Source organism: Hydra vulgaris, chromosome 01 (assembly GCF_038396675.1).
Source record: "Hydra vulgaris chromosome 01, alternate assembly HydraT2T_AEP".
Lineage (NCBI taxonomy): Eukaryota > Metazoa > Cnidaria > Hydrozoa > Anthoathecata > Hydridae > Hydra > Hydra vulgaris.
The window spans coordinates 53,880,001-53,896,642 of NC_088920.1; the positions used below are offsets into that span (position 1 = coordinate 53,880,001).

The window sequence follows — 16,642 nt, forward strand, 5'->3', positions numbered from 1 at the left end:
TATTCCAGAGTTGTTTAGTGATTGTTTTTGTTTTGTTTTCTCGAGGTATCATGATCATGATGATCAGCATCAGCGATGAGTCTATCATAGAAGTTATGACTCAAAAGGCTCAATACGTAAAAAGGGCTTCTAATGAAAATTTTTATTAAGATTGTATAATCCTGACAATTAAACACTCTCCTAAAGTCATGTTTTGATTGGTTATTAGTGGAAAAGGCCTTGGTCAACTGTACATTGTGGATGGAATATTGAAACAGGGCCAATATAAAAAGGTCATTAAAGCCTATCTTTTAGCTCAATTGAAGAAATGGTTTCGAATGGTTTCAACTGCCAAATTGTCTTCGTGCAATTATAAAAAACAAGGGAGGATCAACAAAATATTAAAAATTCAAAACTCTAGTCTTGACAAAAGTCATCATTTTTTGAGAACAGGCAATGGATCTGGACAGAGAGCTAAATTAAGGAGAAATGTGAGGAATACGTCAAATTTAAAACTTGGCAGTGAAACTTTAACCAAAAGCTAATAAAAAAAGTTGTTTAATGCCATTGCAAAACTATTGCAAAACTGTCAATATTTCTATATTGATGAATGGTTACTGTTGGTATGGTTACATTTTTACTGAGACCTTTGCTTTATGTCTTTTTTGAAATTATCCTTTACTATTTTCAAGACCTCTCATGGAAACCATGTACACAATAAGTTACAAAGTAAGTATTTCCAAAGATACTTTGTAATTGATTGTGTATATGGTAAAAGAAAACTATTTTTGTTATATTTACTGATTTCTTACTCTGTATTCTATTCTTGACCTCTGTAAATTTCTTTTTTTTTTTTGCTATGGAATACTGTTGCCATACTTGGGCTGGTTCCTCTAATATGGTTCTCTCATTTTGTAGACAAGATCTAATATAAGAATATTTTAAAAATGTATTGTAAATGTAGTTCAAATGTATAGTAAATGTAGTTAGGATTCTCTGTTCCATTGTCTAAAGTTGCATCTCATTCTCTTTTTTACAAATACTGCCATTATTGCTTCTCATTAAAGCTATTATTTCTTTATACATCAACCAAAAATTAGATAAGTGTTTTTACTAATTTATTATGAATATATATATATATATATATATATATATATATATATATATATATATATATATATATATATATTTATATATTTATATATATATATATTTATATATATATATATATTTATATATATATTTATATATATATATATATATATATATATATATATATATATATATATATATATATAAATATATATATATATATCAAATTATTAGCCTACGTTGATATTTTTTGTACTTTTTAGTACCATGTTGATATGTTTTGTATCTTCTTAGAGGTAAAACTTATGTGTTTATAAAAATACAGATAAAAACTTTATATAAAAATAAAGTATAACTACTTTCACATGAGATACACAAATTACCAATAAGAATATGTTTATTACCAAGCATAAAATTTTTTTAAAAATGGGAACCATTTTTAAATATTTCATTGAAATGTATGTTTTTACACACAAAATGATTTTAAGTTTTATTCCTCTTGTAGAATTTTTTTGGCATCCGGTCTACTCTGGTTTCTTTTTTCTCTTGGAATAATGGCTTTTTCCTTTCAAGCATTTAAGAATGACATTTATACCTTAAAAAATTGGTATTATTTTTATTTTTAATGCTTATGATTGTGGTTTATAGTAAATCAAATATTTTGTGTACTACATGCTAGGATTATGGTTCCGTTTTAATGAATCCTAATTTGTTTTAATAGTTTGTAATGTTTTTACTTGCTTTTATAAAACTTGTTGGGTAACTTTGGTAACCTGTAGGAAATCATATGTGGTAATGGCTCTGATGTTTCTTTCTGATGCTTTGGCAAATTGTGTTGTCTTGGCGGTAGTGTTAAGTTATTGTGGTCAATGTAAACTTCTTGTTTATTATTTGGATGGTGTTATGGAACGATTGGAAGCAAAATCTACTGAATTAAAAATAGCAATGAAGGTAAGTTAGTATTTGTTTTCTTGATTGTTTAACCAATAAATATCTTTGATTAGTATACTAATCAAAGATATTTATGGGTATCTTTGATTAGTATAACTAAAGAAGACTTTATGGCAAAAAAGTACTCCCAGCTCCGGAGCCGCAAAAATCAAACATATATACAATATATGTTTTTTTTTTATTGTAGACAAACTTTATTCATTCATTGTTTAACTAATTTGTTGAATGAATTAGTTATTGAATTTCTATTTTTTTTAAATATTTTTTCTAACAGTTATAGTCTTGCTAAAATGTAATAAAAATGAATATTTTAACGATTTTGTACTCAACAAAATCCTATCCTTTAATAACAATTCTTAAATGCTTTATTAAAAAAAAAAAAAAGTAAGTTATATATGGAAATATTCATGCAGTATTACATATATTGCTTTATATTATATTTTTATACTGATATTATGTTGTTAAATAATTGATGCGCGATTTAATGATCAAAGGTTATTCATATCTTAAAAATTATAGTTAAGCATGCAATCATTACATTCAGAACAATGAATTTCATTTTAAAACTTGTCATTAACACATTAAAAATTTTTTTTTGCGTAATTACATTAAGTCATGTATTAATTAAAAACATTATCAAACAAGTCAAAATATTTCTCTTAACTAAAATGTATTCGAAACAGTTAGATTTAAAAAAAAAAATTCTGCACAACTATATACAAAATCCCTCTGCATTCTTACTTTTAATCGCTAAAGCATATGAATCTAGCAAAACTACTGTTTAAGTGGTCATAAAACAATACAAGAGCTCTCTATTTATCAAATGAGCAAAAGGGTCTAGAAGGAAAAGTGACTTTAAGGATAACAAAGCAACAATTAGTATTTGACTATCATTCACGCAAAATCTTGGCTTATCAAACAGAGAGCGACCCAAAAGGTATAAAGTTTTAGATTTTTTGACTGCTAAAACTCAAGCTCAAAAACATTATGACGAAGTGCTAACAAAGTTTAATAGCTTCATAATTATGGATGACATACATGTCCAAAACTTTATCACTTCAATTTTCCTAAGTCTAAAATTTTACACTTCAACTGTTCATGGGCATATCAACAACAAGTTCAAGTATAAATCATTGGATAAATTTGGTAAGAAACTTCTTTTGTGGCAAATAATATACTGCTCGGGTTTGAGATCTTGAGCTTTTGTTATATTGCCAACTTTAAACTGAGATGTTTACATCAAGGAATGTTTGCAAGCTAGACTTTTACCATTTTATCGAAGTCACAATGTCCCCTGTTGGTTTTGGCCTGATTTTGCAAATTCATACCAAAAAATTTAAATCCATTAAACTCCCCACAATTCTGTTCCATTGAGAAACTTTGGGGAATCGGAAAAAGATATTTGCATAAGAGTGGCGAAACATTAAGTACAGCTAAAGATTTGATTAGAGAGCAGATATTAGTAGTAAAAAAAATTGCAAAAGACACTGTGCAGAAGTTGATGTCGTCGATTAGCCTAAATGTTTACTTATTAATTTGAAATAGTGAAAAATATTTAAATAAAAAGCATTTTTATAATCTTCAAGTTTCTTAGATTAAGATAAATATTGAAGTTTTTACATTTGTTTAATTATTTTTCATCTTTTTTGAATTTTTTATTGCTTTGAATTTAATGATCGCATGCTTTACCCAGTGTGCACAGGACATACAAAAGATGTCTTTTAAACGTCTTTGTAGCGTTTGGATTGTCTTTTGAACTAGTGATTGACCGAAATTCTGTTTCGGTATCGGTTTCGGCCGAAATTTCAATTTGAACAGATACCAAAATTTCGATTTCTGTACTTTTTATAAATTTGATAAAAAGCATTATTTCAGTTGAAAAACATAGCAAAAATCGAAAAATTTGTATGGTTTTAAATTTTTATCTAATTTAGAAAAATTTTTAGTTTTGAAAATTTTTACAAAATATTTTACTATTTCTATATGAAAATTTAAGCCCATTGTTCACAAATTACTTAACCTTTTAGACTAAATAGCGCATTTCTATCTACTTCTTAAAAATATCAAAACCGTAAATAATCAAGCCATTGCAGTGCGCATAATATTTTGACAAATAATGTTTATTTAAAGAAAAAAAATTTGCTTAACAATTTGAGTAGTTATGTCAACCTGGCCTTTGCTAAAATCACCAAGAGGTCTCTTACCCCTCAACTAATATCAACTGGTGTGGAAAGGTTATTTTAAAAAGCTGGAGATATACTGAGCAATTAAAAAGAAACAGATTGTTACCAGATAACCTTGAAAAAACTTTGTTTTGCAGCAAAAATCTGTCAGTTGTTAACTTTTGCTATTAACTTTTATCACCAACTTATGTATTAAATCTCAATTTGTGAAACATGTGTAATCAATTTTTACATAATTCACACGTAAATAACAAATGTAAAATTGCATTTTTAAATAAAATTTTCTAATGAAATTTATTTTGACTAGTCGAAATGTTGGTATCGGTTTTAGTAAAATATTTGCCGAATAGTCGGTTTCTGTTTCGGCACCAAATAGAGTGCCCAAAATTTTGGTTTATTTCGGTTTCAGCTTCTTTTCTGTTTCGGTCAATCACTATTTTGAATGGCATTTGAACTGAACATTTAACAGCTTTTTATGTGTATGGGCACAGGACTCAATGAGGACATAAGAAAGATGTCTTTTAAACATCTTTTGAACGTTTTGGATGTCTTTGAAATGTTTTGGACGTCTTTGGGATGTTCAAAATACGCCATTTTCAGGAATCTGTATCATGAATTAAAACTAAATTTAGGACTAAAAGCTCTTGTTTTGGGTAAATAATATATAGCAAAAAATATATATTTACCCAGCATTTTTCTTTTCAAATGTATATAAATATATCAAAAAAATCTGGTAGTAGATAAGGTTTAAGGTAATAACCGTGTAATCATGGATTTAGGTTGACAAATGTGACAAAAAAATGTTTCAAAACTTGCGATTTTTGTTCATAAAGTACGGGAGCGAAGCCAGAGCCAAACATTTCTTACATGCAGAAGCCATCCAGCTTCTAAGAAATGTTCTTTATCCATCAACCAATATCGCTGTTGTTGGCAACTTTAATGCTCATCACACTGAATGGCTTAGCTCTAGTGTCAGTGACTCTGCAGGTGTTAAGGCCCCCCACTTTTGCCTTTCTCAATCCCTAACTCAAATTGTCAACTTTCCAACTCGCTTTCCAAACAGCCCAAATCATTTACCTTCTCTACTCGACTTATGTCTTGTTTTTGATCCTACACAGTGCTCAGTTTCACCCTTAGGTGCTTCTGATCATGGTTTGATCTCTCTAAAACTATTATTTTATTCTTCTTCATCAATAAAATCCCTCTATAATTGTACCTCTTACAACTACCTTAAAGCTGACTGGGACTCTTTCCATGATTTTCTTTGTGATGACCCTTGGGTAGAAATCTTTTGTCTTTCTACTGAAAAATGTGCTTCTTACATAACTTCTTGGATTCAGGCTGGCATGGAATCTTTTATTCCCTCTCAACGATTCTGAGCCTCACTCAAGCCGAGTGAGGCTCAGAATCGTTGTAAACTCTTCTCTTAGGTTTTCCTCACATTGTGCTTTTGTTTTCCAGCTTGCTAAAAAGCGGTATCTGTTATCCCTATTTTAAAAATTTGGAGAGCGATCTGACTCGTCCAACTATCATTCCATTATTCTTATTCCTATCATAAGCAAGGTTTTTGAATCTTTAATTATTAAACACTTACTATCTCATCTTAAATTTAATAACTTACTTTCTGATCACCAATATGGATTTCAATCTTCTCGTTCTACAGTTGATTTGCTAACAGTAATAACCAATAGGTTTTATTGTGCATTAGATTATGGAGAGGCTAAAGCTATTGCTCTATACATTTCCAAAAGCCTTTTATAAAGTTTGGCATGCTGGTCTTCTCCATAAGCTTTCTTCTTACAGTGTATCATGTAACATTTTTAAGATTATTGAATCTTTTCTTTCAAATAGTAGTATAAAAGTTGTCCTTGATGGACAGCACTCTTCTTTATATCCTGTCACTTCAGAGGTTCCTCAAGGTTCTGTTTTTGGCCTATACTCTTTTTAATTTATATTTATGTTCTTCCAGATATTCTCAAATCTAAGGTGGCATTGTTTGCTAATGATACTACCATTTGTTCTTGTGTTGATAAGAAGCCAGCACTCTCTGAATCTCAAATCCATCCTTGTAAGGAATACTGTTGCTATATCTGGGGCGGATCTTCTAATGATGCCCTTTCTCTTTTAGACAAGGTGCAAAAACGCATTGTAAACATAGTTGGTCCTGCTCTTGCTGCCAACCTCCAACCATTATCAGATTGTCATAATGTTGCTTTTCTTTCGCTTTTCTACAAATACTATAATTGGCACTGCTCTAAAGAGCTAGCGTCTCCTGTGCCATCTACTAAAATTCATTCTCGTGTTACTTGTCATTCAATTAAGTGTCATCCTTTTTCTGCGACTGTTCCTAAGTGCTCTAAAAACTCTTATTCATCTAGTTTTTTTCCTCGAACATCAGTTCTTTGGAATTCGTTTCTTTCATCTTGCTTTCCTGATTCATATAGTTTGCAATCTTTTAATTCAATCGTTATCTTGCTCTATAAACTTCATCTTTTCACTTCCATTAACTTCCAAATCTAACAGTGGTTGCTTGCAGCCTTGTTGGAAGCGAAAATGTTAAAATATATATATATTTATCATAAAAGTCTTCTTTGCATATTAATTATAGATATTTATAATGTATTAAAATTTATCTTGAATTTTTTTTTATTTAACCTGTTTTTTTGAAGATTTTGTTGTACTTTTTTATTTTAAGTAATTTTTTGTACAGTAAAAGGCATTTTGAATCACCATGTTTAATAGTTATTTTTAAATGCTGTAATCACGTGAACTAGAGTGGCTAATATTGTTGTTTATAAAAAAATATTTTTGTGATCAAGCCTACAATAACCACCAACCAGTACTAATATTAAGTATCTACCAAAAGACATTTATTGACATTCATCGCCAGTCCTTTAGTTGGAGCAGGAAACTGCTTCTGATGGCTGCTAACAAGCTAAAATAAGTATTGTTTTTGAGTAGGTTGGTTCAATAGTAATGGTTTAGCCTCTTCTTTTTCATTTTTTGATGATAAATCAAAGAATAACTTTGACATGCTTGTGCTGTATTCTGAAAAAGGGCGGATGTGTTCAAATGTTTTCTTTTTAAGTTTCTTAATAGCATTTTTGTTTGATGTACGGGAAAAGTTTACCAACATTGTTGTAAACAATATTGGTAAACATTGTCTTGATTTCATCTTTGACCCACTCGTCAAATAGAGTAAGTGTTACTAAATGCTCTGAAAAGTACAATTAGTGTTGCTTTAAAGCAGCGTATGCTTTATCACTGACATAGCGCTCAGGATACTCATCAAGCAGCTTTAGCAGTTTAAGGTCATTTAGTGGTGCTTTCTTACCAAGTGTTGCTTTATGCCAGAATCAGGCATAAATGAGGTAAACAAACAGAAAAACCTTCATCAAGCCTTGTGACTTGTGTGCTGTAAGTTACAATTTATAACTCTGACTATTCAGTATTTGACTGAGTATTGAAAAACTATTTAGCCGAATTCCAGAATGTAAAGAAGAAAAAAAAGGAAATCTTAAAATTTTTCATTTTTACAAATAATTAGCATATTTGATACTTAAAATCTATAGGTGGTAAGCTATGATTATCATCAAAACATTTTCATCATTTAATGATAGCAAGTAATTGCTAATTCCTCATAAATTATACATACTTCCAAAAATAGTCATTCACTATGTACACTGCCACTGGCAAATAATAAGAAAATTTCAGAAAGTTCTATTGGGATAATGTTTAGTGTGTGCTGACCATCACTTCCTAGGATTTGGTGTCCAATTTAAGTAAACAGTTTCATATAAAACCCTATTTCATTTGCAATTAGACTTTCTTTTCCACACCTTCATATGTGTTTATATTTTTGTAACACATAAAGACATGTAGATTGGACTGTGATAATTCATCGCTACAAAGTGGCGATGAATTATCACAGGTGCTTCTAGTCACCTGTGATGGTTCATTGGTGTCCAGCAGCTTTTCACTGAGAAGGATTAACCTTTCACTGACCTAACTTTTCACTGAAAAATACTGATGTGTATAACATACCATGATCTGATGTGTATGACATACCATGATCTCAGAGAAATTAAACTTTGCTTGTTGTGTTTTAACTAATTCTAGTAAACTAGTTTTGGAATATACTTAAAAAAACAAAACATATAATTGTCATTCCCATTAAAGTTAAACCATGCATTAAGTTCAGGTTGTAGTGAAGGTACCATTTTTAATAAGTTTAGAGATTTGCATTTATAGGAAATTTTTTGTTTTAATTTATACTTTTTTATATTTATAGCAACTTTTTGCTATCTATAATAACTATAGAAGTTATCTCAGAAATGCAAGATATACCTGAGCAGTTTTTTTTTGTACCTGAGTAGATTATTTTTGTATCTGAGCAGGTTATTTTTGTACCTGAGCAGGTTATTTGTGTACCTAAGTGTAATCTTTTTAAATGTTTGAAAAGTATGATATAAATAACTATAGTTAAAACAATTTATGGTGAAAAATTTTGTCCTAGCCAAAATATAAAAAAAATGCCCACACCATAGTTAACATATGCATTTTAATGAAGCAGGTTGAAGCCCTCAAAATAACTAAGTGTCACCGTATACAAGCTTTCCCAGGAAACACATGCGTTTTTCGTCTTGTATGTTCATGCATGAGTATTTTAGACAATTTAGTCACAGTTGTTTGCAAGTTTTGTTATATTAGGCATTACGGAAAAACTAAGTTTCAAAAAGTAACCAAATAGGAAATAAATAATTTAAATAACACAGGTCTGCGACATTAAAACTTTTTCAAATTTAATAAGTGATTTTTATAGTATTTCGACGCTGATTTCAGGAAAAATCACGTACAGTTATTTCACTAACTGCTTGTCTAGTTTTAGCTTTTTTGATATTTTTTATAAATAGTTCAGTACTCTAGTAAGTTTGAACTTTGGTTTTTAATATCTCCACAAACTGTTATTTAGCCTAAAGTACAAGTTGTTTTATGGACAATGGCTACCAGAGGATGTATAAACTCACCAGATTGCCTCTGCTACATTTGTGGTAACTATACCATTAAAAAGCGACAAAGAAACATCTCCAATTTTGTTGAAAAGGTATATTTTGCCTATTTTGGTATAAAGTTAGGCAATCAAGATATGTCTTGGGCTCCACACAAAGTTTTTTCAATGTGTTGAAGAACTGAGGCAATGGTTTCAAGGTAAAAAGCAGTCCTTATGTTGTTGAATACCAATGGTTTGGAGGGAGTCCAAAAATCATAGTGGTAACTGTTATTTTTGTTCTTGCAACGTACAAGGTTTCAATTTGAAAAACAAAAAGGAAATTTCTTACCCTAACATTCAGCCATTCGCCCTGTTCCTCATGGACCTGGAGTACCAATACCCTTTCCTCCATATTCTTTGGATGATATTTTAGATGATCACGAGACATTGGCTCAACAAGGTGATAGTGAAGAAGACAGTGATTGCTACGATCCTGGCACAACCGATCCCATTCCATTTTCACAATCTGAACTGAACAATTTAGTTAGAGACCTAGGTCTTCCTAAAGACTCAGCAGAAGTTTTAGGATCTAGATTGAAAGATAAAAACATCTTGGCTCTGGGTACATCCTTTTCTTGGTATTGATCAAGAGAAAAGGAATTTGTATCTTTTTCTCTCAAGAAGATGACCTGGTATTTTGCAGTGATGTTCCTGGACTTATGGCATGTTTTAAAATAGAATATGCTCCTGATGAGTGGAGACTTTTTATCAATTCATCAAAAAGAAGCCTTAAAGCAGCACTTCTGCACAATGGCAATAAGTATGCTTCTATGCCAGTTGGACAGTCCGTACACTTAAAAGAATGTTACAAAAACCTTGATCTGGTTTTAGACAAACTCAGCTACTCAGACCACAAATGGAGACTGTGCGGGGATTTAAAAGTTATTTCAATGCTGCTTGGTCAACAAAGTGGCTATACAAAGTTCCCTTGCTTTCTCTGTGAATGGGACAGTCGAGACAAAAAGCAGCACTACATAAAAAGGTTTGTCCCTTGAGAAAAATCTTAGAAGTAGGGGTTAAAAATATTGAGAGAAAAAGCCTTGTGGATCCCAAAAAGGAGTTACTTCCACCAGTTCACATTAAGTTAGGGCTGATGAAACAATTTATTAAGGCATTGCCAAAAGAAGGGGAGACTTTCAAATATCTTTGTGGACTTTCAAATATCTCTGTCTTTCCTGGTTTATCTGAGGCAAAGCTTATGGAAGGAATCTTTGTTGGACCAGACATTAGAAATCTTATGAGAGATCCTAATTTTGTGGACAAAATGGAAACAAAAGAAAAGGCAGCATGGACATCCTTTAAATTAGTTGTTACCAGTTTCCTAGAAAACAACAAAGATCCAAACTACAAGACCATTGTCACAGACATGCTTGACAACTTTAAGAAATTGGGCTGTAACATGAGCATTTAAGTTCATTTTCTCCATTCACATCTTGATTATCTCCCTGCAAACCTTGGTGATGCAAGTGAAGAGCAAGGCGAAAGATTTCACCAAGACATCAAGGAAATGGAAAGAAGATATCAGGGAAAATGGAATGTCAACATTATAGCAAACTACTGCTGGATTATGAAGAGAGATGATCCTGAATGAGTCCACAGCCGGAAGAGCAATAAAAGAAGCTTCGACAGAAAGCAAAAATGTTATTATGGACTATAATGTTATTATAAGGACTTATAAGCTGAAAAAAAAATGTAAGTGTTCTTGAAATATAGTTTCGAAGATGACTTATACATAAAATAAATTCTATAGTGTTTGAAAAATGTGAAAAATTGGTTAAATTTTGATATTTTACCCAAAAATAATCCCTTTTGTGAGATAACCTGACGTGATAGAAAAAAATGCATTGCATTTTCGAAATCAGCGCAGAGAAATACATAAAAAACAGTTATCAAATTTCAAACAACTTTTTAAAAATATTTTTTTGCAGACCTTTATAATTTGTGTACTTTTTTTTTTTTTTTTTTTAGGATGGTTGTTATTTTCAGCAACGAAATAAGATAAGGCAAAGCAAAAAAAAAAACTGTTTTAAGTCAACATTAAAAAGAATGATTTTCCAATATTTTATTTATTTTTTATTTTTTTAAAGAGGAAAGCAAAAATATAAATTGCTATATATTTTTAAAATATATATGTATAATATTAATGTAACAAGTATGTGTTGTCCCTATATGAATACGTCTATGCAATGCAAGGGTATACTTTTATGTATAACTTTTTATTATATAATTACATTTATTTGATAAGTATGTGCACATTTACATTATTTAGATATGACGTTTACTTTATAAACAGAATATCCCAAATTTTTTAGTTTTTTTACCCACCTCCTCCCTTTTGGTCTACTATGGTGAAATATATGTAAACAACTATTAATAATTATTATTAATAATTGCATATCAATTAATAATTATAATTATTAACAATTGTTCACCATTAACATTGTATACCAAAAAGAAGAGGGCAGGTAGAACTAAGTGCACAGAGCCAAATGTTAAAAAGAAATAGGTATCCAAAATTAAGAATTTCTAAAAGGTGGCAGAAAAAAACGCACAGGAATAGAAAGATAATATGAAGCAATTAAGGCTATGTAAAAAATGTGTAGACAGCATGACCTAATTAAAGCTTAAAAACTATGTATATATATGCGCGCCTTACTTAGAAAATGCACTGAAAGGCCTAAATGGTATAAGAAATCTGAATGTGAAGAGATGTGCATCATTCAAAAAAATACAACAAAAATATTTTTTATAAACAAATAATAATGTACTATTTTGTTTTATATCAGCAAAAATATTTTTACCATAAGGAGTTACCATAAAACATAGAATGAGGTTGGCGATTTTTTGAATTGCTGAATGCTGACCCTAATTCTGAGGGCTGTATATACATATATATATATATATATATATATATATATATATATATATATATATATATATATATATATATATATATATATATATATATTCAGATTCTTCCTGATGAATCTTGCTGATGGTGAAACACAGTGAAGTAATCAAAAATTAGATAAGTGTTTTTACTAATATATATATATATATATATATATATATATATATATATATATATATATATATATATATATATATATATATATATATATATATATATATATATATATATATATATATATATATATATATATCAGGCCTTGTTACAAGACTTCGCTTCGTAACGAAAACCCAAATATATTTTGTATTGTTAAAAGTTATATTGCGTCACTTGTGTCTTTTTAAGTACTGCATTGTAATTAAAGTTATTTTATTAAAAATCATACAAACAGTTTTTTTTTTCTCACTATAACAAAAGTTACAAATAAAATCTAAGTTCTTATTTGAAAAATCATTTTTATTATTTTTTTCAAATATGAACTAAATTTTATTTTGAAGAAAATATTTTTTTCATAAAACGTAAAATAATATTTGTTTATTTTCTTATAATTTTACAGTTGGTTTGGGGTTATTTTTTTAACTGTTGATAAATTTTTTCTTACTTTTTTAGTGAACTCTTTTCAATAATGTTTTTAAACAATAAAGAGTTTTTTGTTATTATTTATCAGTTACTGATAACATGTTTTTGATCATAATTTATTTTCATAAATTAAACAAACGTCATTAAAACTTTACATTATTGAAATAACAATTAACAAAATATCTTTTTGATAAAATATTTACATTAAAATAAATCGTGTATTTTTTAAAACTATTATGACAAAAAATAATTTTTATATTTAGGAATTTATATATTTAATTCCTTAAAGATAAAACTTAAAACACTTTATTTTTTCTAACTAATTGTTAACAACAACAAAAAATTTATTAAACAAACTGTTTCTTAAACAAAAAATCTATTAGTTTACAATTGTGGTTAAATGCTTTTACTTATGACTTTATTTCTTCTGAATAAATGTCACGTTAAATGACATCAAAAGATAATTTAAATATTCTAAAAGATAAAAGTTTTTGCGCAGCGCAAAACTGCTGAATGCGTAGGCAAATTGTCTTTTCGCAGGCAAAATGCAAGCTGTGTAACGGCTCTTAACAAGGTCTGATATATATATATATATATATATATATATATATATATATATATATATATATATATATATATATATATATATATATATATATATATATATATATATATATATATATATATATATATATATATATATATATATATATATATATATATATATATATATATATATATATGTTTTGTTTTAGATTCATATATGTACATATGTATATATATACATATATATATATATATATATATATATAATATATATATATATATATATATGTATGTATATGTATATATATATATATATATATATATATATATATATATATATATATATATATATATATATATATGTATGTATATGTATATATATATATGTATATACATATACACACATACATATATATATGTATGTATGTATGTATGTATAAAGTTGTTTTAATTTTAAGGATGTTCTTGCTATTAAATCTCACTTCAATCAGCTAAATGGACTCTTTTCTTTCAGTACATCATGTATTGTATTTAATATGATCATATTAGTGTTGATAAGTATGTTATAGTTTTTTGTTTTTTTATGTTATTTTTCTGTAATATTTGCATAATTTTGTGTCTCTCTAAATGTTTTATGTAGCTTCTGCATCAAATTTAATACAAGAGTTTGTATGTATACAGTATACATGTACTGTTGCTACCAAAGTTTTGTTTTGACTAAGGGCACAAGAATAAAAATATTGTTTCTGGAAAAACAGCTATGTTTTTGCAAGCAAAAAAATTAGGCTTCTTCAGAAAGTTGTTCAGGGTAAATTTTTACTAAGGGAAACACATTCACCCAAAGTTTATATAAAAACAAGTTAGTATAAATAAATATAAATAATAATTAAAATATAAATATAAGTATAATAACAATATATGCAGTTAGTAATATTAAGTAGGGGAGACCGGAAGACTTCGAACACAGAAAGAGAATGGGCACTTCGATATCTCCTACCCTGTTAATATTAATACAACCATGTCTATGGTTGATATTTGGTAAACATACGCTTTTAGCTTTAAAATGGTTAGGAGACAGTTTCCTGCTAAAAGATAGAGTTTAAAGTGAAAAAATCATTTTTTGGTTCTTTGATGAAAAAATTTTCAATTCCAAGTGAATCATTCAGATCCTAGTTATGAACTCTGCAAGAGTTGGTGCAATTTTTTTAAAACAAATGGTTACCTGCTGATGTTCTAGAATGAAAGTATTTGTGATCTATAAATGAGTTTGTAACAATTACCTTGATTATTCAATACACCCCTTGTGGACATTGTAGACATTGTTTAAAGTATAATTTTCTGATGCTTATGTAATGATTGCTAAATAACCTATAGACAATTGTTAAAATTTTGTAAATTTCTATTTGCACAATTATTAATAATTACAACACTATATTTACCTTGTAGATTAATTCTGCACAAAGGAGTTCTCAAATGAATGTATATAAAAGCTGCATCTTTATTGATCGCATGTTACCCCACAACAAATTCGTCTGTATCCTAAAGCTGCTTTACAGAAATCAAAAACTTATAAACAAGGGCAACATAAAGGTAGATCTATAATAGCCACAGATACCCCGGAAAAAGAGGCACTTAGATTTGCAAAAAAGATAATCAAGAAAATGATGAGGGGAAACACCTCATCATAAGCAACCCTTTAAAAATCATCGTCAGATGAATCAATAAACCTACAAATTTTAATGATGATACATATAACCTGAGTACATATAACTTTGATGACGATGGATTTAATAACAACAATACTGATAACTTTGATGTGCCATGATATGTACTTTTAGGATATATTTTATTAATATATATAATTTGGATAAATACTAATTGCATAAGTTTATAAATGAAAAAAAAACTATTAGTGTTGAAATCGTGTAATCATTTATTTTAAGTCCATAATCTCCTTTATACATATCCGACTGGACACTTAAATAACATTTTTTTTAAAGTTTTTAAACATTGAAAATCAAGAAATGTAAAGCAAATTTAAAATGGTAAAATATACCTTAATGATTGTAGTTTGACAAAAGAATGCTACTTTGAAAAAGTTATTGAATAAGCTCTGAAGTCTCCCCAGACATTAATTTAAATAGTAATGTCTCCTCTATAAATTTAAATAGTAATGTACATTTAACTTATAACGCAGGTGTAAATATTTAAAAAAAAGTAAACTAGAGATTTAAAAAAACTTTGTCACAGAGGGAAGGGATTACACTGCACAAACCTTTGTCAGAGTAGCATCTAGTGAAAATTTAATAAAATGGCTATAAATTTAGAGACTTTTTTGGTTTAATATGGCTTAATGTATTTAATCAGCAATAGCCTGTGCTATTGCTGATTAATTAAAATATTTTATTCTTTAAACATGTTGACAGTTTTTTTAACAAGATTTAAAATTTATTAATTTACATTGATAACAATTGTGGTGAAGATTTAACTGGTTTCTATTGTTTCACCGCAGGAAAGGAAACAGTTTCACTGTTTATGGTGACATACTTACGCATAAGTTATAACATAAGTTTTCAGGTTTTTAATTTTTGAAGTTTCAAAGTTAAATATGCCATGATAGTCAACTTTCCCTTACCCTAATGCAGCTGATGCAGAGGTTGGAGAATAAATTCCTATTTTTATATACACATACGATACAGAAGTTGGAAACTGAATAACTTAAAATTGAGATATTTTTCGAACAAGCTTTATTAATTTTTTATTTTTTATTTGTTTGAATTATATCTATAATCTTTTTTTATCCTATTTTTTATTTTTTTATTACGACTCAGTTAAAGTTTTACACATAAATTTTTCCCCATTTAAAAACTAAATTTTGCTCATAGTATTTTGCCTATTTGTTGAAATTTAGCTAATTAATTTTATTTGTTATAATTATGTCAATCAATAATAAATGATGTAGTGAAAAAGTGTGCAATCATTAATTAATGATCTAATTTTTTGCAGCATCAGTACTTCTCATAGATTATCAACGTTTGCAACCAGTAGAACATTTGATATATAGAGTATGCTTTGGAATACAGTGGACAGTTATTCTTTTATTTGTTCTTGTACAGGTATTTTTATACATTATTGTTTTATAACTTTAATGAGTATTTTTGCAACAATAAAATGTTATTAAAACTTAAGTTCAACCTCAACTATTTATTTTAATAAGTACAACCACAATCTTCCAAACTTTAAATCACCATTTAATTGCACCAGCTATTACTTTAAAGCAGTTTACAACTGCTGGTATGAATCTTTTGGTTTTTATGTGACAGCATAAAATAATGCTCTATCTTCAAACCA

At 28.3% G+C, this 16,642-nt stretch overlaps 1 protein-coding gene across 1 annotated transcript in view; it reads left to right on the plus strand.

Moving 5' to 3' along the window:
* LOC105847333 (uncharacterized) overlaps positions 1 to 16,642 on the plus strand; it is a 102,475-nt gene that overhangs the window by 69,540 nt on the left and 16,293 nt on the right. The window contains exons 7-10 of the mRNA XM_065788602.1: positions 1,577 to 1,678; positions 1,851 to 2,022; positions 13,750 to 13,849; positions 16,298 to 16,407. Of these exons, the coding sequence (XP_065644674.1) occupies positions 1,577 to 1,678; positions 1,851 to 2,022; positions 13,750 to 13,849; positions 16,298 to 16,407 (484 nt within the window). The remainder of the gene's footprint in view (positions 1 to 1,576; positions 1,679 to 1,850; positions 2,023 to 13,749; positions 13,850 to 16,297; positions 16,408 to 16,642) is intronic.